The sequence below is a fragment of the Dryobates pubescens genome, chromosome 36 (assembly GCF_014839835.1).
Source record: "Dryobates pubescens isolate bDryPub1 chromosome 36, bDryPub1.pri, whole genome shotgun sequence".
NCBI classification, from domain to species: domain Eukaryota; kingdom Metazoa; phylum Chordata; class Aves; order Piciformes; family Picidae; genus Dryobates; species Dryobates pubescens.
This window is the reverse complement of record NC_071647.1, coordinates 3,881,820-3,904,691: the sequence shown is the minus strand read 5'-3', so window position 1 is coordinate 3,904,691 and position 22,872 is coordinate 3,881,820. Positions and strand designations below refer to the sequence as shown.

Below are 22,872 nucleotides of genomic sequence, written 5' to 3'. Positions count from 1 at the left end.
CCACCAGTGCTGGAGGCTGTGCCACAACACCTCAGAGCAGGGAGAAGCCCTCCCCAGTGCAGCTGGGGGGGTGCAGGAAATCTCCATTCATCAGTGCTTCGCCTCCAGCCAGACTGGAGCCAAACCAACCATTTTTTTCCAACTTCCCAGGAAACTGGAGTTCCCAGAGACCTGTGGCTGGTGGGAAAAGGGCTCAGCAAGAGGGCTGCGGACAGATACTGGCTTCACCCCTGGCTCCATGATGTCCAGGCTCACAGGCAGTGCCAGCGCTGTTTGCATGGACTTTGGGTTTGGGGTCAGAGGATGAGGACTACTCCAGTGGCCTCACCAGCCCATACAGGTGGTGGGTGGTGGGGCAGAGTGGGAAGCTGTGATTTTGGGAGGGAGGTTTAACACACATCAGAGGGCCACAAGCTCCTAAATCCTGGGGGGATTTTTCTTTGGAAATGACTCTGCACACCCCCTAGGGCCCCCAGCCCTGGCAGGAGGACTCATGCTTTGTTGGGGGCCATCTTGACCCCATGAGCTCACACCAAGGGGCTGTGGTGGTGCCCAGCTGTGCTGCAGCACTCAGCAGGGCGAGAGTTTCCCTCTGCCCCCCCTACAAAAAGCCTCTTCCCTCTGCTGCAGGTGTTTGCTGTGTCCCCATGACGTGGTGGCCCTGACCACGGGTGATGGGTTCAGCCAACTCAAGGCCTAAGCCCAGCCCAGGCATGATTCCCTGGGCAGGGGCCAGGCCCTGGGGGAAAAGAGATTTACTTAAATAAATAGGAAAAAAAAAATAAGAACAACAAAAAAAGAACAAACCAAGAAAAAGAGGGGGGGAAAAAGGCAAGGAACTCTCTCAAGCCCACTGACATGGGTCTGGTTTTCATTTGGAAGGAACTTTTTGTTACTTATTTGTCAAGAACCTAATTCCTCCAAGTGCAAAACACTTGGTGTGATGTGATGGGATTTCCTTCCCTGCCAGCAGAGATACTCCCATTTCTCTGGAGGAAAAAAAAAAAGAAGAGGTTATATGGGGAAGGGGGGAGGGGGTCAGGCTGGCAAGAAGCAGCAGGAGATGGACCTTGGCTGCCCTCCAAGGGAGTGTTTCCCCTGCTGTGCTCACCCTTGTGCCCCGCGGTGGGTGGCCAGGATGCTGCTGAGGGACCTTCTCCTCGTGATGCCGGTGCAGGGAGGGGATGTCCTGCCAAGCACCACGGGCTGGTTGGGCTGAATCCCCCTTCGCCGAGCCAGGAGGGGACCAGGACCCTGCATGGATGGAGCTGGCTCCCACCCACCCTGTCCATCCTTGCCTTTCTCCTCCTTTCTCTTTTATCTGCCTTTCCCTCCATTCTCCTTCCTTCCCTCCTGTCCCAGCCCCTTCCCTCCGATCGCACCAAGCTCCAAGGGGACTTTGCCCCCCAAGGAAGGGCTGGTTGCCGGCTCTCCCCGCACGCCCGGGAGCTGCCGCGGGGCTAGCGGCACGCTCGGGGCTGCTCGGCTCGGGGAGGCAGGCTCGGTGGGCAGGGTTTGCGCCAAGGCTGCTGCTTTATAAGCAGCCGGCAGCGGAGGCAAAGGCGTCTCGCAAGGCACCGAACGGCGCCCCCCCCGCCCGCATCCCTGCACCGTTCCCGTCGCGATGACCCCGGCGCTGGGGCTGCTGCTGGGGCTGAGCCTGGTGGCTGCCCTTCGGCCTGGCCTTGAGCCCCCCGAGCATACCTCCGATGAGGAAGGGGCCATCCTCTTCGCCAGAGACTACAACACCACGGCCGAGCTCGTCCTCTACGAGAGCGTCTTGGCCAGCTGGAATTACAACACCAACCTGACGGCCGAGAACGCTGCGCTGCAGGTTGGTGCTGGAGCAGGGGCAGTGCCACCATGGGGGTGTCCCCAGCACGGGGGACTGGGAGGCGGGGGAGGGGGGGAACGACACCGGGGTACGATAGGGACACTTGGTGTAGTCACCTTCCTCCTCTTGGGTTTCTGTCTCTGCGCTCCCAGGATGGCAAACCAGGGCTGGGACTTGGAGTCTGGGAATCACAGGATTTTGCCCCAGATTTGCCCTCAGAGAGGTTTTGCCCCAAAACAACAACCCCGGACCTGGAGCAGAGCCTGGGTTATTTTTAGAGGTGATTCTCCCTTCCCAGCACCTTCCACCCCTTCCCAAGCAGGGTCAGGTGTCAAGTGTCCCTGCCCCTGCCCCGTGCCAACACATCCCAGTGCTGTGCTGCATGCCAGGGCTGGGGGATTGTGATGTGGGGCAGATGCCAGGGGCCCATAGCGTGCACGGGCAATGGGGTGGCATTGGGTTGGAGACTGACACCCCCTGTCCCTGTGTCCCCATCCCACGAGGATGAAGCCAGCTTTGGGAAGCACCCCAGGCTTGGAGGCATTTGCCATCAGCCAGGCAATGTGCGGGCAGAGCCCTGCGGGCAGCGATGCTGCCTGTGCCCCGCGGGCAGCTGCGTGTTTGGCCAGGGGGTTGTGTGGGACAGAGAGTTGGAGCAGCCTGGGGTTTGCTTGTGGTTGGATGAGCTGCAGCAAGGCCTGGTGTGGTGCCTGGGTGGGCTGCAGAGGTTTGCACAGCCCTTGCTGTGCCCAGGGAGATGCTGGCTGCCCGGGCGTGAGGAGGGTGTAGCCACCCCGCTGCCACCCCATGTAGATAGTGGTGACCAGGGCTTGGTGCAGCTCTTACGTGTGCTGTGGGACCCCAGCAGCACCCCTGCAGCCCAAGGAGTGCCACACAGCCCTGAGTGCCTGTGGATGCCATGGGGAAGGGGACTCGCTGTGCCCTGTGGCAGGAAGGAAACGCAGCTTCCTGCACGGGGAGAAGTTCACCGCCAGGTCCAGCTGCTGCCAACTTGGCAGGACAGCCCAGAGCACCCAAGTGCCCCTTCAGTCCTCTTTTTGGTGAGCTGACGTGATGTCTGGGCAGGTGTCCAGCGTCTGCTGCAGATGTGGTATGGTCAAGGACCCTGGGACAGAGTGGGAGCATCGCAGGCCAGCCAAGTTCAAGGGTAGGGTCAGGAAAGCACCTTGCATGGTCTTGCCTCAAGAGGCATTTCCAAGGCAGCTTTCATCATTTCCTGTGTTAATAAATACCCAAGGAGCAGGGCCAGGAGCTCCCAGGCTCCCAAGCCAGCCCAGGAAGAGGAGGGGATCCGGCCCTTGAGATTAGTCCATCAGCAACAGGGAGGTGTGTGCTGGGATGGGGAGGCCCTGGCTGCTGAAGGGTTAACAGCTGGACAGCATGACCCAGAAGGTTGAATTCTGGGGGATCTGGGGAAACTGTGGACTAGGCAATGCCCCACAAACATCTGTAGCACCTGAGCCAGGCCACCATGGGCTGGGCTTCTCCAGAGCCTGCCGTCAGAGGTGGCCCCAGGGCGCAGTGACTTGGGGAGCAGAAGGCCAAAGGCAGCAGACCCTGGCCATACAGGGATGGACAGAGGGACACTGCAATGACAGACAGGGAGCTTGGCCACAGGAGAGGCAGTGGGCCATCTCCTGCAAGCTGGGGCTCTGGGTGAGAGGCTGGAAGTGGTCTTTGGGGTTTTGAGCCTGCTCATGGGTGAGGGACATCTCTGGGTGCGTGGATCAGAGCAGCCACAGTGTGGGGAGGTTGATAGGGAGAGCTGGGGCAATGTGAGCATCCAGGGGTTCTCTGAGCCCTACAAAGGGGCCCCTCCACAAAGAGTGAAGGTGAAGGGCCAGGGCTGGCCATGGTAAGGGGGTCTTGGGCAGTGCCATCAGCCTTGTCTCACTCTGCCAGAGCTGTAGGGAGAGTTTAGGGTATGATTTGCCTGACCAAGCACAGGAGCTTGTAGAAGCAGAAGTCAAAACACAGCTGGACTCTGCTTCCTACAGCTCCCCTGGCTCCACAGTGGGGTCAGGGCAACAGTGAAGAGATCCCCAGGTTGCAGCATCTTGCTCCAGCACAGGGTGTCCATGGGGCTAGCACACCCTGGTATGTTGGGGGATCAGGCCAGGGTGATGCTGTGGGTGCTGGGATGTCAAAGGAGGTGGTGGGTGCCCAGTGATGGGCAGGCAGGGACATCTGGTGCTTTCAGTATTGCCACCCCCACATGGGTGCCTGCCCCGGGCAGCCTCCAGCCCATCACTCCCTTCCCTCCCTGCTGCCAGCCAAGGGAATGTGAAGATTAAAATAAAACAAACCAGCCTTGCTTGAGCCAGGCTGGAAATGCCACAAATAACTGCTAATGAGCTCCATAAATCACACCAGGGACACACTTGGACAGTGGACATGGGTAATGCTCCATCCTGAACGTGGTTCAGGTCAGGACACTCTCAGAGGAGCAGTGTTCCCCAGAAATACTGCCTGGGCTGCAACCACCTGCAGCACACCCTGTCCCCAAACCAGCCACTGCCTGCAGCTCCAGCTGCCTAAGCAACCCCCACCCCCCCACCACGGTGCAGGCAGCTCCTGGCTGTCCCATGGCCCTGGGAAGGGACATCAGAGATGGCAGGAAACGGGTGAGAGTGAGAGACCCAAAAGCAGGGGCTCTGTGCAAATGGGTGCCCCTCTGCATGTTGAAACCCAGATATGGCACTTAGAGGGCTGCAGATGGCCAAAGGAGGTAAGCACAGATCTAGGTGAAGGAAAGAGAAAAGGGGATGTGACATCTTTGTGGTTCTGCAAGGGTGAGGAGCAGCAGGAGCAGGAATAAAATGAAACCAGACTTCAAAGCTCCTTCTGAAACTGGGGTCTGGCAGCTGCCAGAATCAATCCAGGACCACATAGATACCCTGCCCACATGGCATGGTATCCTCACCCCATCCTGGCCCTGACATCCTGGAGCCACCTCCAAAACATCCTCAAAGGCCACCTTGGCAAGTGCTTGCCAGGAGTGCTGCAGGCAAGCAAGGGCTGCAGACCTTGCCAAGTCATCTGGAAGCAGATGTCTCTATCTATGAATGTCAGAGGCTGGGGACAGCCCTGTCTGTCACCTCCTGCCCTGTTGCCTCTGGCTCCTGCAAACCTTTGCAGCTCTGAACCTGGCCTCCAAACCACTGCCAGGGTGGTAATGTGCCCCAGGGCTGCTTCTGAGCCCCCGTGTCCCCTCTGGCTGTGCAGGTGGAGGCATCGCTGGAGGAGCAAAACTTCACAGAGCTGTGGGGCAAGAAAGCCAAAGAGCTCTATGGCAGCATCTGGAACAACTTCAGTGACCCACAGCTGAGGAAAATCATTGGCTCCATCCAGACCCTGGGACCCTCCAACCTGCCCCTGGAGAAGAGAGAGCAGGTAGGGGAGGTGCCAGCACAGCCCTGGGCATCGCTGGGGTGCTGTGAAAGCCTCTAGAGGGATTTCCCCCAAGCCTCCAGGCTCTGCTGCTGGCCCATTTACTCCACCACAAGGTTTTGAAGGGTTCTTCTGCACAGGGAGGCCAGTGATGGAGGGAGGAGATGGGCTGCTATCTCGGGGATGTGGGGTGCCTGTTGGCCTTGTTATCCAGCCCTAACATCAGCTTGGAGCTATCCCAGTGGGAACTGGAGATTTCCTGTTTACACAAAACAACCTTGGGCGTCACCTGGAGACCAGCCAGGCTGTGCCCATGGCCAGGGGCCAGCTGGCTCAACCCCTCACCCTGGGGTTCCTTGGGGGTGCAGCCCACTGCAAAGGAGGGCTGCTGCAGCCACCCAGCTCCTGAGCCCTCCCTGCAAGCTAAGAAATGCTGTGCCTTGGTGCCACAGTTCTGCCCTGGGGACATCAGGACATCCTGAGGCTTCCCCACCACAGGCCTGAGCTCTCAGGGCAGCTTTACCTAAATGACATGAGGTTTTGCCCTCCACAAAAATCTTCCCCAGGCTGGTGTCCCCCACCAGGAGTGCACTGCCATGGCCTCCAGCCCAGCCCATGGCTCCCTGGCAGCCCTCCCCACCAAACCCCCAGCAAAGCCCTAGTGATACACTTCCTTCCGGAGAAGTCTTGGCCCCAGTTCCTTCCAGGAAACCCATCCCTGCCCCTTCCCAGATAGCAGATAGCATCACATAGCATCACACACATCACATCCCCTCCCTGCACATCTGCCACGTCTCGCCTGTCCCCAGCAGCTCCACCCCACAGCCACCACCAACACCCTCTGTCTCCATCCCAGCAGCTCCAACATACAGCCACCACCCTCACCCCCTGTCTCCACCCCACCAGCTCCATCCCACAGCCATCACCATCCCATGTCTTCATCCCTGGGCTGGGCTGGAGCAGAGGGTTGAGAGCAGAGAGAAGGACGGAGCAGAGGAATTTCCTTCCCTGGGAATGGGCTCCCCGAGCATGTTCCAGGAAACCTCCTGTTGCTATTGTTTGCTGTTCTGGAAGCTCACAGAAATAAATCCCCCTCCTCCTGCAGCTTTTCTTGGTGGTTTCTTTTCCCCACTTAGATAAACAGCCTGTGGCACAGCCCTGCTGACAAAGAGCTTTATAAATAGCCCTGTGCCGGGACACCGCGTCCCGGGGGGCTGGCGAGTGGCCGGGCAGGGGTTGCCTGTCCCAGAGAGTTCCCCTGCTCCCACCATGAGAAGGGTGATGAGCTGGAGCCCCTCTCCTGCAAGGACAGACTGAGAGAGTTGGGGCTGTTCAGTCTGGAGAAAAGGCTCTGAGGAGACCTTCTTGTGGCCTTCCAGTGTCTGAAGGGGGCTACAAGAAAGCTGGGGAGGGACTTTTGAGGGTGTCAGGGAGTGATAGGACTGGGAGGGCTGGGAGGACTGGGAGCAAAACTAGGAATGGGGAGATTCAGATTGGATATTAGGAAGAAGTTGTTCACCATGAGGGTGGTGAAAGCCTGGCACAGGTTGCCCAGAGACATGGTGGAAGCCTCCTGCCTGGAGGTTTTAAGGCCAGGCTGGATGTGGCTTTGAGCAATCTGATGTAGTGTGAGATGTCCCTGCCCATGGCAGGGTGGCTGGAACTGGCTGATCCTTGAGGTCCCTTCCAACCCTGGCAGTTCTGTGATTCTATGACACCACTCATCCCACCAAACCCACGCTGTGTAAACACCCTGACCTTCCTGACAGCCCTCCAAACACACACCCCCCCAGCTGGGAAGTCTGTAGATCCCTCCTGGAGAGCCATTCCCATCCCTTTCCTACCCCAGTGTCTTCTCCTTCCCCACAGTACAACACCATCCTGAGCAACATGGACAAAATCTACTCCACAGCCAAGGTGTGCCTGCCCAACAGCACCTGCTGGGACCTGGAGCCAGGTATGGTCCTTGTCCCTCTGCTCCTCACGGCCATGACTTTGTCCTGGTGCTCACATCCCCAGGCAGGTTGGGATTGGCAGGTCCCACCCGTGCCCATCAGGATGGATATTTGGGTCTGGCTTGATGGTGGTGGCTGCTCTGCAGAGCTGCTGTGGGATGTGACCTCCTCTTGCCCCTCTCTCACATCCTGCTTGTCCCCTCTGTGCCAGACCTCTCGGACATCATGGCCACCTCCCGCAGCTACAAGAAGCTGCTGTACGCCTGGGAGGGTTGGCACAACGCCGCCGGCAACCCTCTGCGTGCCACCTACGAGGAGTTCGTGAAGCTCAGCAACGAGGCCTACAAGATGGATGGTATGAGGGGGCTGGGGGCATGCAGAGGTGGCCAGGGACAGGGCTGGGGGCTGGGGCAGTGGGCACCTTGCTTGCATTCGCTGGCACCAGCGCTTCGGAGAAGGGGCAAAAATCCGACCGCTGGTCCCTGGCATCAGCTCTTGGGGCTGGGTGGGAGCTGGTGCCAGGGCTCATCACTGCCTCCCTGGCAGGATTTAACGACACAGGCAGCTACTGGCGCTCCTGGTATGACTCAGCCTCCTTTGAGGATGACCTGGAGAAGATCTACAACCAGCTGGAGCCACTCTACCTCAACCTGCACGCCTTTGTCCGGAGGAAGCTCTATGACCGCTACGGCCCCAAATACATCAACCTGAAGGGTCCCATCCCTGCTCACCTCCTGGGTAAGAGGAAGCACCCCCAACCTGTGTAGAAGGGTGCTGGTGGGGCCACAAAGGCCAGAATGGCACAGGGAGGTCCCAGGTAGCACTGCGTTTCTCTTCCTCCCAACCTACCTGCGGCACTGCTCCAGCTGCCTTCTCTCCTCAGGCAACATGTGGGCTCAGCAGTGGAACAACATCTATGACCTGATGATCCCCTACCCTGACAAGCCCAACCTTGATGTCACAAGCACCATGGTGCAGCAGGTGATGAGCTGAGAGACTTCCTGGTGGCATAAATGGGACAAAAATGGGAGGTGTTGTCCAAGACTCGCACGTGATAGTGCCCCCTTATAAGTGGTTTCTTATACCCACACAGGGGACAGCAGAAAGCCATGTCTGGGGGTTGAAGGGACAAGGAAATTGGAATGGAATGGAATGGAATGGAATGGAATGGAATGGAATGGAATGGAATGGAATGGAATGGAATGGAATAGAATGGAATGGAATGGAATGGAATAGAATGGAATAGAATAGAATAGAATAGAATAGAATAGAATAGAATTAACCAAGTTGGAAGAGACCTTTGAGATCATCAAGTCCAGCCTATCATCCTACACTATCTAATCAACTAAGCCACGGCACCAAGCACCCCATCCAGATCCCACTTCCCCTCTGGCAATGACCAAAGACACAGTAGGCCTTGGGCTGGGGGCTGCATCCACACTATCACACAGCTCCAGGTCCTCCTGGTGCACCAGCCCTACTCTGCTTTCCTGTTAGTGCTGAACACCAGCACCACTGGCCAGTGGTCCTTAGGAACATTCACCCCATTTCTGTGGCCAGGGCTCCCCATCAGGGTGAGAAAGGCAGGCCCTTGGTCCCTTGGAGGAACCCACCTCATCTCCACAGTGCTGGGAGAGCACCAGGGACAATGTCCAGGGCATGAGCAGTTCCTTCCTCGGCCATAACCTACTTCCTGCTGCCCACCAGGGCTGGAATGCCACCCACATGTTCCGTGTCTCTGAAGAGTTCTTCACCTCCCTGGGGCTGCTGGAGATGCCCCCTGAGTTCTGGGACAAGTCCATGCTTGAGAAGCCGGCAGACGGGCGGGAGGTGGTGTGCCACGCCTCAGCCTGGGACTTCTACAACCGCAAGGACTTCAGGTGTGTGGGCACAGAGGCACAGAATCAATAAGGTTGGAAAAGACCTCAGAGATCATCCAGTCCAACCTGTTACCCAAGACCTCCTGACTACTAAACCATGGCACCAAGTGCCACATCCAATCCCTTTTTGAACACCTCCAGGGATGGGGACTCCACCACCTTCCTGGGCAGCACATTCCAATGGATAACTCTCTCTGGGAAGAACTTTCTCCTCACCCCGAGCCTAAACTTCCCCTGGCATAGTTTGAGACTGTGTCCTCTTGTTCTAGCACTGCTTGCCTGGGAGAAGAGACCATGGCATGCAGGGGCCCAGGGGCAGACCCTGCTCCAGCCCTCTTGCTGGGCACCGTTTTGGGTACCACCAGCCTGGCTGTGCAGCCCAGTCTGACACCTTCTGGGGTGAGGTCTTGGGGCACCACACTGCCCTGTCTCCCCCTCCACCAGGTCTTTCCTTTACCCCACCCCGGGGTGCTACCACTTCCTCAGGGGCTGTCCTTTCCATGGAGGGGGTGCCCAGGGTGCCGGGGTGCCCAGGGTGCCGGGGTGCCCAGGGTGCCGAGGTGCCTCGCTCAGCTGGGGCAATGTTGTGCTTCCACCTGGCAGGATCAAGCAGTGCACAGCAGTGACCATGGAGCAGCTGTTCACAGTGCACCACGAGATGGGCCACGTCCAGTACTACCTGCAGTACAAGGACCTGCCTGTGTCCTTCCGCAGCGGGGCCAACCCCGGCTTCCACGAGGCCATTGGCGACGTCATGTCCCTCTCTGTCTCCACCCCCAGCCACCTCAAGAAGATTGGCCTCCTCAGCAGTGCCACTGAGGACACAGGTATGGCAGCCCCCCTGAGGAGCTGGGCAGCCTGGAGGTCTCAGGCACTGCCCAAGTGGGCTGCAGCCTAGCAGTGCAGCCCAGAGCAGACAAGACCCCACGGCTGGTGTGTGCTTCCCACCTATGCTTGGTTCCATGCATAACCTCTTCTCATCTCCATGGGTCCATGTAGGAGCTATCTTGGACTCACAGAATCATTGAGGTTGGAAAAGACCTTTAAGATCAAGTCCAACTTTGGACCCAGCACTGCCATGACCACTAAATCATGTCCTGAAGTGCCATGGCCACAAGTTTCTTGAGCACCTCCAGGGATTGAGCCTCTACCACCTCCCTGGGCAGCCTGTTCCAGTGCCTGACCACTCCTGCAGCAAAGAAATTGTTCCTCATGGCCAAGCTAAACTTTCACTGGTCCTACTGTTAGTTACTCGAGAGAAAAGACCAATCCCCACCTCACCCCAGCCTCTTTTCAGGGAGTTGTAGAGAGCAATGAGGTCTCCCCTCAGCCTCCTCCAGACTGAATAATCCCAGCTCCCTCAGCTCCTCGTGAGATTGTTCTTCAGAACCCACCAGCTTCACACATTGTCTCCACAGGTCCATGCACAGCCCCTTTTTGTCTCCATGAGACCCTGTAGGAGCTCTCTTCTCTCCATGGGTCCATGTATAACCCTTCCTTCGCTCCATGGGTCCATGTAGGACTCTTCATGGCTCCACCCTCATCACCCCTAAGGGCAGGAGAGATGCTCTCCAGAGCTTGCCCATGCCCTTCCCTTCTCCATCAAAGATCCAAACCTGAAAACAGCATCTTTGTTCTTGATCAGCTTGGACCTTTCCAAGGTTCCCCCCTCCCTCCCCAGTAACCATCCAGCCCAGGAGCTCCCTGCGCAGCTCTGTGGGGGTGGCACTGAGCTCTCACGTGCAAAGTCACGAGGCCAGGCAGCAGGGGACAGGTCTGCTGCCAGCAGAGGAGGATTTGTCACCACAGGGCACTGCCTGGCTTGGCAGGAGCCTCTCCCCCCGCCCAGAGTCTCTCAGTGAGGTGCCAGGGCAGAGGCTGGCTGAGGAGACCAAGTGCTGGCAGACTGCTGCCTCAGGGCTGCTTTGTGGAGCAGGGGCAGTCCCGGGGTCCTCCTCCTGCCGTGTCATTAACCACCTTGGATGAGGAGAAACCATCTCAGCAGCCAAGAGCCATAAACACCATGGAGCAGATGGTCCCTGCCTCAAGGCATTGCTGCCCAACTAACCAGCCCTTGGCAGCTGTGCCACCATAGAGATGGCAGCCAACAGCCCCTCAGGGCAGTGCCGCCAACTGCTCTCTGACCCCACAGCTTCAGCTGGGTCTCCAGCAGGTGCTTATCCAGTCTTCCCTCCCCAGATTGCCTTGTGGCAACAGGGAAAGCAGGTGTTGCCATCCTTTGTGGTCCCCATGATTGTCTCAGAGTTAATTCCAGTTCTGGATCTAAAGCTGGACCTAGGTCAGGGACCATCTACACTGTTGTGACAGCCCTTGACCATGAATATCTCCAGGGATGCTTCCATCACCGCATGTGATGGTGACATGCTCCTCCACCACATGTCTGGACAACCTCTTCTGGTATTTCATTACCCTCACTGTGAAGAACTTCCTCCTAATGTCCAAGAGTTACACTCGCCAGAGACCTTCTCACTCTGAGAGCCAGGCTGAAGGCAAGGGGACATCATGCTTGCCACTCCCATTGTCCTCACTCAGTGAGGAGTCACTCTGTCCCAAGCAGGAGCTGTACCTAGAGAAACCTCCCAGGTCCTACCCATCCTTCTCTAGGGAGCAGGACGATGTCTTGGAATGCTGCCCCCGGCTCTCATCCACACCTGCTCACCCTCTTGCCACAAAAACCCTAGTGGCCATGGTGCTGCCCAGCCAGAATCCTTCCAAACCTGGCTCAGACTCTACTTCTTGCAGAGAGCAACATCAACTACCTGCTGAAGATGGCCCTGGAGAAGATTGCCTTCCTGCCCTTCGGCTACCTCATCGACCAGTGGCGCTGGAACGTCTTCAACGGCCGCACGCCCCCCAGCCGCTACAACTACGACTGGTGGTACCTGAGGTGGGGATGGGCACCCAGGGCATGGGAGCTGGGCATGTGCAAGGAAGGAAGGCAGAAGAGAAGGGAGAGAGGGAGGGAGGAAGGAAGGGAGGAAGAGAGGAAGGGAGGAAGGGAGGAAGGGAGGAAGGAAGGAAGGAAGGAAGGAAGGAAGGAAGGAAGGAAGGAAGGAAGGAAGGAAGGAAGGAAGGAAGGAAGGAAGGAAGGAAGGAGTAGTGATGGAGATGACAGGGGAACAGTGAACAGAGGAGTGGGTGGGTGGGTAGATAAATGAGTGGGATGGATGGATGGATGGATGGATGGATGGATGGATGGATGGATGGATGGATGGATGAGGGAATGGATGGATAGGTGGGGGGGATAGATGAGGGGACAGATGGATGGGGGATGGATGGATAGGTGGGGGGATGGATGGGGGAATGGATGGATGGAAATACATGGAAGCATGCTCTAATTGTGCAGATTTCTTCAGCACTGTGCCTTCCCTTCCCATTCCCTGCCTTGACTCTTCAGCCCCCTCATTTCCATGCTCATGCTCTTGTGCTCTGTTGTCTACAGAACCAAATACCAGGGGATCTGTGCTCCAGTTCCAAGGAATGAAAGCAACTTTGACCCTGGAGCAAAGTACCACATCCCTGGGAACACTCCTTACATCAGGTAGAGAGGTGCTGGCGAAGGGATGGAGCTTGGCTGAGCAGAGGGGATGGGGACTCAGCTCTGTGGGCAGGGACCGGGGCACATTGCCCCTGCTGAAGACACAGAGACCATCCAATGCTTGGGACCGTAACTGGCGGGGAGCTGATGCGTGGCCAGGTGCCTTCCCCCACCCCCTGGGGCTTGTCTGCCTCCCTTTGCCCCCCAGCACTCACCTTGGTGGGCTTCCTTGGCAGGTACTTTGTGAGCTTCATCCTCCAGTTCCAGTTCCACCAGGCGCTGTGCCGGGCGGCCAACCACAGCGGTCCCCTGCACACCTGTGACATCTACATGTCCAAAGAGGCTGGAGCCAAACTCAGGTGGGGACAGAGGAGGGTCGGGACGGTCGCCACGGGCAGATGTGTGCATGGAAGCTGATGGTGTGCAAAGGAAGGAAAGAAGACAGGAAGGAAAAGTGGCTGTGGAGATGGCTGGAGGAATAGCTTTGCAGATGGATGGATGGATGGATGGAAATACATGGAAGCACTGGGGTGGGGTGAGTGGTTCTCACCAGAGTCCTGCTGTTGTCCCTGTCATGACCTCCCACTCAGGCAAGAGGTCACTAAAGCACTTTTGGTTCCTACAGACTCCCTAGGTCAAATGCATGAGTATGTGACGAGGTGTCCTCAGGCCCCACAGGCAGCACAGATGGGGGCTTCAGAGGCAGTTCCCAGGTTCATGTCCCGCTCAGGAATAGCACCCTCAACCCTTGTGATGCTGAGATACCATCACTGCTTTTCTCCCATCCATCTCCTGGCCTCATGCTGGTTCTTGCTGTCCCACATCTCCACAGGGAAGTGTTGAAAGCTGGGTCTTCCAAGTCCTGGCAGGAAATCCTCTTCAACCTCACTGGCACAAGCAATATGGATGCTGCAGCCCTCCTGGAGTACTTCAGCCCTGTCACCAAGTGGCTTCAGGAACAGAACAACAAGACCAATGAGGTGCTGGGCTGGCCTGAGTTTGACTGGCGTCCCCCTGTCCCTGAAGGTTACCCTGAGGGCATTGGTAAGGCTGCAGTTCTAGTCTGGGTGTGGGGAAGGGCAGAAAGATGTCTTCCAGGGGACATCACTAACCCTCAGAGTGGAGGGAGGTCTCTGCTGTGGGTGGGGGGAGATCTCCATGCCAGGAATGAGAAGTAGCCAGATCCATGTGGAGTCCCACAGGCTGTTACTTCCCATGAAGCAGGTGCCATTGAGGGCTTGAAGCTTGTCCTATTATCCACTCTCTGTCCAATGGGACACACCAGCAGTGTCCCTCTGCCCCCATTTCTTGGCTCAACTTGTTTGTGGCATCCTCCAACCCAACCTGCAGGTCTGGGGAAAGCTCAACCACGACCATGGCTTCTCCATGGGGTGGTGCTCTTGCAAAGAGCAGGACTCTCCTGACCTCCTCCCCTCTTCCCCCATTTCCCTCCTCCTCTAGACAAAATAACAGATGAAGCACAAGCTAAAGAGTTCTTGGCTGAGTACAACAGAACAGGGGAGACAGTGTGGAATGCCTACACCGAGGCGTCCTGGGCCTACAACACCAACATCACCGACCACAACAAGGAGATCATGGTATGGGAATGACCCCGGGGCTGTGCAGGGTGGGCCACCAGCCAAGGCAGGCAGCTGGCACCAAGGACATGTTTCAGATGAGCTCTGAAAGCAGAGCAGCCTCTGCCTCTAGCCAAGCAGTAATGCTCTTACCTGGGAGGTGCCTTTTCCATCAAAGCCCTCCTCGTGCCAGGAGGTACCCACAAGGGCAGCTATGGGGAGGTTGTCAATCATGGCAGGCCAAGTGATGTTTCTAGTGATGCCCTGTGCCCCAGGGATCTCTTCAGAGTAACTTCTGTTCCCTCCTGTCCTTGCAGCTGGAGAAGAACTTGGCCATGTCCAAGCACACCCTTGAGTACGGCATGAAGGCCAGGCAGTTCGACCCCACCGAGTTCCAGGACCAAAGTGTCACTCGCATCCTCAAGAAGCTGAGCGTCTTGGAGAGGGCAGCTCTGCCTGAGGAAGAGCTGAAGGAGGTGAGCTGCAAGGGGACAGAGCAGCAAGGGGTGCCCCTCTGTGCAGACACAGGTGTCCCCCAGCTTTTAGGCAATGCCACAGGGCAGCCACCCCCTGCCCTTGAGCGCGACGATGGTTTGGTGCCTTCTACACAAAGCCATGATCCTTGTCTCCAGGATTCCCCTCCCAAAGGCTGCCTGCCCCAGGCTGCAGCGGGGTCTGGCTGCAGGTGACAGTGGCACACTGCTTCTTGGCCCCAGTCCTTCTGAGATTGACTTCCCTTTGCCTCCCTTTGGGGTCACACTTGGCCAGAGGAAAACACTGAGACTATCTCAGTGGGCTGTGGCACTGTCCAAGAGCAGGGGCAAGGACAATCAGCTCACAGCGTCTGGTTTTCTTTGCAGTACAACAGCCTCCTCTCAGACATGGAGACCACATACAGCGTAGCCAAGGTCTGCAAAGATGAGGAAAATTGTCTGCCCCTGGATCCTGGTAAGACCTGGTGTGTCAGGGTGTAAGGCCCAGAAGGGAGGGATTTTTAACAGGGACGTGGAGAAAGACCATGAAGGAGCCTTCCCACCTTCTCTGATGGCCCCTGAGCTGCACACTGGGTCTAGCGCCGCTGTATCAGTCCAACCCTCCGACACTTTGGCTTCATTGCTCTCCCTTCAGACCTCACAGACATCATGGCCAACTCTCGGGACTATGATGATCTGCTCTTTGCCTGGAAGGGCTGGAGGGATGCCTCTGGGAAGCAGATCAGGAGCAGCTACAAGCGATACGTGGAGCTGAGCAACAAGGCAGCTGAGCTCAACGGTCAGTGCCCCACCCCAGAGCCACACTGTGGCCTTAGCACCCCGGGAGCAAGGATTGGGCTGATCATCCAACCCTGGGCCAAAATGCTGGGAGTGTGGAGATCTCAGGCTCACAGGGTGTTAGGGGTTAGAAGGGACCTCCAAAGATCATTGAGTCCAACCTCCCTGCCAGAGCAGGACCACAGAATCCAGCACAGGTCGCACAGGAGCACATCCAGATGGGGCTTGAAAGTCTCCAGAGAAGGAGACTCCACAACCTCTCTGGGCAGCCTGCTCCAGGGCTCTGGGACCCTCACAGTGAAGAATTTCTTCCTCACATTGAAGTGGAACCTCCTGTGCTGTAGTTTATATCCATTGCCCCTTGTCCTATCCCAGGGTGCAACTGAGAAGATCCCACCAACTCCAGGGAGATCCCACCAACTCCAGGGAGATCCCACCAACTGACATGAGATCCCTTGCCCAGGGGCCTGGAGCACCTGGGCAGCAAGAGAAGACTGTTGCCCAAGAAGGGCAGTGTCTGACAGCTTCTGCTTCTTGTCCCCCCACAGGTTATACAGACAATGGAGCCTTCTGGAGATCCCTGTATGAGACACCCACCTTTGAGGAGGATCTGGAGAAGCTGTACCTGCAGCTGCAGCCCCTGTACCTCAACCTGCACGCCTACGTCCGCCGAGCCCTGTACAAAAAGTATGGTGCAGAGCACATAAACCTGAAGGGTCCCATCCCTGCTCACCTGCTAGGTAAGGGTTCTGCCATGGCTTGCTCCAAGGCATGCCAAGAGTTGAAGTTGGTCTCTGTTTGGCTCTGGCTGAAGAGCCAAGGACCCATGAGATGGGGCTGCAGAGGCCAGTCTGCCCCAGGAAAGGGCAACAAGCCCAGCAGGATGTGACCTCTCCTGCATGGACAGGCTCCAGCTGCATCATCCTTGTGCAGGCAGGGCAGGGAGCAGGCAGGGCAGGGTGATCCACCAGCACAGCAGCCTGGAGTAACAGCTCGCCTTTGCTCCTCTCTCCCTGTCTCCCTCCTGCCCTGTCTTCTCCTCTTGTGCTTCCCAGGCAACATGTGGGCCCAGTCATGGTCCAACATTTTTGACCTAGTGGTGCCTTATCCAGATGCTACCAAGGTGGATGCCACCCCAGCCATGAAAGAACAGGTCAGTGGGTTTCCAGGCTGCTCTGAGGAAGCCCTTTGGGACTCAGCACCCTTTGGCCATCATGACCACCCCTGTGGCCAGGTGCTCTGGTGCTGACAGAACCTGTCACGCTTCATCCATATTCTCTACCTGCTTGGGTCTGCCAAGGGCTGGCTTCAGCTCTAGCTGCCACCAAAAGATCTGCACTTGCCAGAGGAGCAAGGCTGTCCCTGGCCTGCCATCCTTCCCACAGCCCCCAGCACCCCTAGCACCCCCTGCTGCACCTCACCAGGTCCTCTCTCTGCTGTGTCCCCAGCACTGGACACCCAGGAGGATGTTTGAAGAATCGAATCGTTTCTTCACCTCTCTGGGCCTCATCGCCATGCCCCAGGAGTTCTGGGACAAGTCCATGCTTGAGAAGCCAGCAGACGGGCGGGAGGTGGTGTGCCACGCCTCAGCCTGGGACTTCTACAACCGCAAGGACTTCAGGTGCCCACGGGGAGCAAGCGGCAGCCCCAGCTGGCAGGGCGCTGGGGCAGACAGCGATGGCTTGGTAGAATAAGGGCACAGGGCCCAGTGCCACCTCAGTGTCTCTTGCCCTGTGGCTATGGCAGCCCCCCTCTGGCACGGCTGGCAGGAGCCCAAGTGCCGGGTAAGGGCAGTCAGAGCCTTCCCTGCCGTGGTAAATGGAGAAGCCAGTGAACAGGGACAGGGAAGGGACAGGGACAGCTGGAGAGGTAGGAGACATTGCAAACAGCAAGCCAACAGCGTAGGACAAGCTCAGCTTGGCATCAGATGTGGGCTGAGGGCACGTGGAAAGGGAGGCAAAAGGGGAAAAATAGCTCCAGGGAGCATGGCCATTCCTGGAGCTTTTCACCCCAGCACTGTCTTCCCTTCTCCCCCCACGCCACGTATCCTGGTCCAGGATCAAGCAGTGCACTGTGGTGAACATGGACGACCTAATCACGGTGCACCACGAGATGGGCCACGTCCAGTACTTCCTGCAGTACATGGACCAGCCCATCTCCTTCCGTGATGGGGCCAACCCTGGCTTCCACGAGGCTGTTGGGGACGTCATGGCTTTGTCTGTCTCTACCCCTAAACATCTGCACAGCATCCAGCTGCTGGATGAGGTCACTGACAATGAAGGTAAGCTGCCAGGGGAGGGTCACACAGAAAAGAGGGGGGGAGGGGGCAGCTGGAGGTGTAGAGGGCCAGGTTGGGCTGGGCAAGGTGGAAGGGCTCAGGGACATGCCAGAGGGATTTGCTTAGATGGAGGGGACAGGGCCTGGGCGGGGGGGGGACAGCCTGCTCCTGGGCAGAATGACCCACACAGGGTGAAGAGGTGGTGGGTCCAGCCCTGCACTGCTCCCATCTTCCTCCCCTTGGCAGAGAGTGACATCAACTACCTGATGAGCATTGCCCTGGACAAAATTGCCTTCCTGCCCTTTGGGTACCTCATGGACCAGTGGCGCTGGAAGGTGTTTGATGGGCGGATCAAGGAGGATGAGTACAACCAGCAGTGGTGGAACCTCAGGTGTGCTCAAACTCAGACCTCTCTTTGGTGCAAGGGCTTTGGTCACCTCCCTGCTGCGAGTCTTCTCCCTGTGGCCCAGCTGGCTGCAATGGGACCTGATGGGATGGGTACATCGCCCTTCACGGTGTCCTCACAGCCCAGTGTGTCCCCTCCCAGCCTACCCCACCTTCTCCTCTCCATGCTGGGCTAACTCTCCCTCTCTGGCCCAGGTTGAAGTACCAAGGCTTGTGCCCACCAGTACCAAGATCTGAAGATGACTTTGACCCTGGGGCAAAGTTTCACATCCCTGCCAACGTCCCCTACATCAGGTGAGCAAGCGGGTCTGGGGCAGGAGGGGCACCGTGTGGACACAGAAGCAAGTATCCAGTTCAGATGCCGGTGACAGCACCTTGTTTCATGGCTGGTGGGATACTTGGTCATACCATCCTGAGGGTGCTGGGCAGCTCTGAGAGAGTCTTAGAGAGGACAACTGGATTTTGGGGGGATTTCTCCCTCTCCAGGGATGGGCTCATCCACCCAGGCAGCCATGAAACACAGACTGCAGGAATGGCATCAGCAGATCAGCCTGAGTTGGTGCAGGTGGAACTCCAAAGCCAGTGTGCTCCTCCAGACTGGGGGAGTGCAACCAGGGGATGAGGAGGGGCCACATCCTCTCTTGCACAGCCCATTCCCATGTCCTCATCCCTCTCCACCCCTCACCAGGTACTTTGTCAGCTTCGTGATCCAGTTCCAGTTCCACCAGGCGCTCTGTGCAGCAGCTGGCCACAGCGGTGCCCTGCACAAGTGTGACATCTACCAGTCCAAGGAGGCTGGGAAGCTCTTGGGGTAAGTGTTTGGGCAGGGCTACCCAAGATAGTGATGTCCCCAAATATCTTAAAGCCAGCCCAGGAAGGCAGGAGATTGCACAACCTCTGGCCACTCATCCCCTCCCTGCCCGCGGGGTGCTCTGGACCCTGGCTCTGTGGTGTGGGCAGGGGGGGATCCTGGGCAGGGGCACCTTGGGCTGGGTACTGGGGCTGTGATTGCAAAAGCAGCCACTAGATGGTAGCTGGGACTCTGGCAGGTGGAAGGCTCCCTCCTCCTCTTCCTCCTCCCCCTGTTCCTTCTCGACATCAACCCCCTTGCTTCAAGGAAAACACCTGCAGAATTAACCCTTTCACCCAGGAACTGCTCTGCACCAGGCTGGATTCACTGGAGGGCTTTCATCCATGTAGAGCTCTCCTATCCTCCATGCCAAACCTCCTTTCCTGTGCTCTGGGCTGGCAGCAGGCACAGACTGTACCCAGAGTCACTGACACCAAAAACCCCAAGTCCTGAGGAAGAGGGAAGGGGTAGTGGCCAAGAGGGCAATGGAGAATCCACTGATCCTGATTTCTCCTGCCACAGGGATGCCCTGAAGCTGGGTTTCAGCAAACCGTGGCCTGAAGCCATGAAGCTCATCACTGGGCAGCCCAACATGTCAGCTGAAGCCCTGATGAGCTACTTTGAGCCACTCATGACATGGCTGGTGAAGGAGAATGAGAAGAACAAGGAAGTCCTGGGCTGGCCTGAGTACAGCTGGACTCCTTACACAGGTATGCAGGGCTCAGCCAAGCACAGCAGGGCCGTGATGAGTCAGGGCTCAGCCCTCAGTAGGGCCAGGATGGGGCACATGGAGCAGGTGGAACACTCTTGCTGACACTTTGCCACTCAAAAAGTGTTTGAGGGCTTCTCCTTGATTTCTCGTGGAGCTGAATCTAAAAGGGACAGGGCATCCAAGAGACCAGCAAAGGGAGAGCTGATCACCCAGCCCAGCCCAGAGCCATCAGCACCAACCATGTCTCTCATTTCTCCATTTCCCAGCCACTCCAGTTCAAGACCAAGCTGATTTCCTGGGCATGTCCTTGACCAAGAATCAAGCCACAGCCGGTGGCTGGGTCCTGCTCGCCCTGGCACTCATCTTCCTGGTCACTACCATCTTCTTTGGCATCAAGTTCTCCTCAGCCAGGAGGAAGACCTTCAAATCCAGCTCAGAAATGGAACTGAAATAAGGAAGGCATCAGCAGGAGAGCACGGACAGGGTGCAAGCATGGGCACTGGGCCAGGCTGGCAGCTACGCCATGGGCACATTTGCCAAGGAAGCCATGGGCTTCCACAGCCCAGGACTCCTCTCTCCAATCAGGTCAGATGTTTGGGGTTTTTTTCCACTATGCAAGAGCCAAACAGAACAGAACTATTTATTTGTCAACGTCTGCATCAGGGGAAAGAGGAATTCAGGCACCGGCAGGCACGGAGCCACCAGGAGCTGCCCCTGCACCCAGGGGACAGGAGCCGGTCCAGCCTGGGCACCCACTGGCCACCTGCGAGCCGTGGGCAAAGCCACAGAGCCTTCAAGTGACAAAGGACAGTCTGGGGAGGGATGCAGCAAGTTCCTACCCTGGGCTGCCTGCTGCCAGGCTGATTGCTTGCATGGATGAAAAATAAACCTGTGTCTTGTCACCCTCAGAGCAGCAGCTCCGCTCCTTCTTGCAGGTGGGCTGGGCTGGATCTCTATGGGACAGGGCTCTCAAGCAGGAGAGCCCCCACCCCGTGCAAACACAATCCCTAGGGATCAGCCTGGCTCTGGGGCAACTCACCTGTGACACCCAACCTCCCAGGGGAAGATTTAGAGGAAACTTCTTCACTGAAAAGGTAGGCCCTCGAACATTGGAACAGGCTGCCCAGGGAGGTGGTTGAATCCCCGTCCCTGGAGTTGTCTGAAAGATGCAGAGATGTGGTGCTGAGGGACCTGGTTTAGCACCAGCCTTGACAGAGTCAGAAAATGGTTGAACTTGATGATCTTAAGAGGCTTTTCCAACCAAACAATTCTGTGAGTCTATGACTCTATGAAAGCTGAGCATCCCCTTGCAGCATCTCCATCCTCCCCTCCCCTCAACCATGGTTCCCACCACAGATGACAGCTCACCATGCAGCTTGTGCCGGAGGAAGGGGCTGAACTGGGGCCAGAAACGCCCCTAATCCAGGCTTGAACTGTTCAAAGGGCTGGGGAGGCCACCAAGCCCGGGCTGGGACAGGGCTGGAGCCCCCACTGTGAGCAATGACCTCTGTTTACGTAAGAGCAGGGGGGGCTGCAAGGTCATCGATCGCTTCCTGCCCTCCACCTCCTGATTATCTTGGGATCAGCCATGCTCCAGGCTTCTCCCCCCTCCCCATCTTTCTTCTGCTTCTGTAAATAAAACTTTGCATTTGTTCTGCAGTGATTAGGTGCAAAACTAATCCCAGGCTGGGGATTATTGCAGCCTTAAAGAGCCGTGATCTGCCGCAGCCAGGAGCGGCAGGGGAAATGAGGGGATCTGGGATGATCCACTTGTCCCCCTCCTATCCAACAGCCTCTGCCCTTGGTCATGCCTCACATGAGGAAACTGAGGCCTGGAAGAGGCTCATTGCTCCCCAGAGAGGAGCAGAAGGCAGGTGCCTGCCCGCCCACGCTCAGGTTTTTGTTTGCTTTCAATCCTCCTCCAAGCACAGCATGCTCAGAGGGAGGTGAAACCCCAACTGCTTGTCAGACCCCAGAGCCTGGAGCAGCCACCCCAGACGCCTGCACTCACCCTGTGTCCTTCCCACGGCCACATCCTGAGGTGTCTGCTTTATATCCCAGCACGCCGGGCACGCTGCTCTCCCCCCTCCCCAGCAGCACAGACCTGGCCTGGTGAGAGCTGGGTTGGAAGCCAAGTGTATTTTCAGCCTGGGAAAGCAGGCTGGTGCAGGTGTGCTCCATCCAGATCAGCTCCTCACATGTGATTTTGAGCCTTCTGCCTCCCTTCTGTACTATTAGAGGAAAAGAGGTCTCCAAGATCATGAAGACCCTGCAAGTTTCATGAAAATTGCTTCCTGAAGGACAAAGAATGAAGAAGCCACACTGAACACTCTCACTCAGGGGCTGCACCACAAGCTCAGCCCTAACTAGCCATCAGAGAATCCACACAGGAGCTGACCCTGTGCTGGGCTGGATGCTGGACACAGCTACAGAGGTGCATTGAGCTCAGACAGACAAACAACCCAAGCCCACAGCTCATCCAGAAAACAGAAGTGGACACCAGGTTAGCTTCACCACAGGTCCAAGGTCTAAGCAGCAGATGAGGTGGAGCTGGATACCAGTCCCCCTCCAACACAGGTTCAAGGTGCATGTGACAGATGGGCTGGGGCTGGATACCAGGTTACCTTCAACACAGGTTCAAGGTCCATGCAGCAGATGGGCTGGGGCTGGACACCAGGCTACCTTCAACACAGGTTCAAGATGCATGCAACATGTGAGACTGGACACCAGGAGACCTTCAACACAAGTTCAAGCTTCCTGAAGCAGATGGGCTGGGGCTGGACACCAGGCTACCTTCAACACAGGTGCAGAGTCCATGCAGCATATGGAATGGGCTTGGATACCAGGTTGCCTTCTACACAGGTCCAAAATTCACCCAGGAGATCATAGAATCAATAAGGTTGGAAATGACCTCAAAGATCATCAAGTCCAACCTGTCACCCAACACCTCCTGATCATGGCATCAAGTGCCACCTCCAATCCCCTCTTGAACACCTCCAGGGATAGAGTTGGGGCTGGACACAACATTATGCCCAGTGCAGCCCAGGGGGGAGGATCAAAGTCCCACCTTGGAGCTGCTGGGCCTTGAGGGGTTGGCCCAGGTGAAGCTTTTCTGGGCAATGAGAAGCTGGTGCCCTGAG

The 22,872-nt window shown here is 57.2% G+C and overlaps 1 protein-coding gene across 1 annotated transcript; it reads left to right on the top strand.

The window, feature by feature from the left end:
* The first annotated feature begins 1,262 nt into the window (after positions 1 to 1,262).
* ACE (angiotensin I converting enzyme) lies at positions 1,263 to 20,637 on the top strand. The gene is given in 28 exon segments (XM_009910542.2): positions 1,263 to 1,368; positions 1,371 to 1,412; positions 1,415 to 1,602; positions 1,604 to 1,834; positions 5,081 to 5,248; positions 7,115 to 7,202; positions 7,412 to 7,555; positions 7,747 to 7,938; positions 8,084 to 8,181; positions 8,908 to 9,080; positions 9,684 to 9,907; positions 11,844 to 11,988; positions 12,544 to 12,642; positions 12,876 to 12,998; positions 13,472 to 13,683; positions 14,101 to 14,237; positions 14,534 to 14,692; positions 15,077 to 15,164; positions 15,345 to 15,488; positions 16,036 to 16,227; positions 16,543 to 16,640; positions 16,936 to 17,108; positions 17,545 to 17,768; positions 18,012 to 18,156; positions 18,366 to 18,464; positions 18,859 to 18,981; positions 19,543 to 19,730; positions 19,999 to 20,637. Coding segments are annotated over 28 exon segments (4,191 nt in total). The 3' UTR covers positions 20,187 to 20,637.
* The last annotated feature ends 2,235 nt before the right edge of the window (positions 20,638 to 22,872 follow it).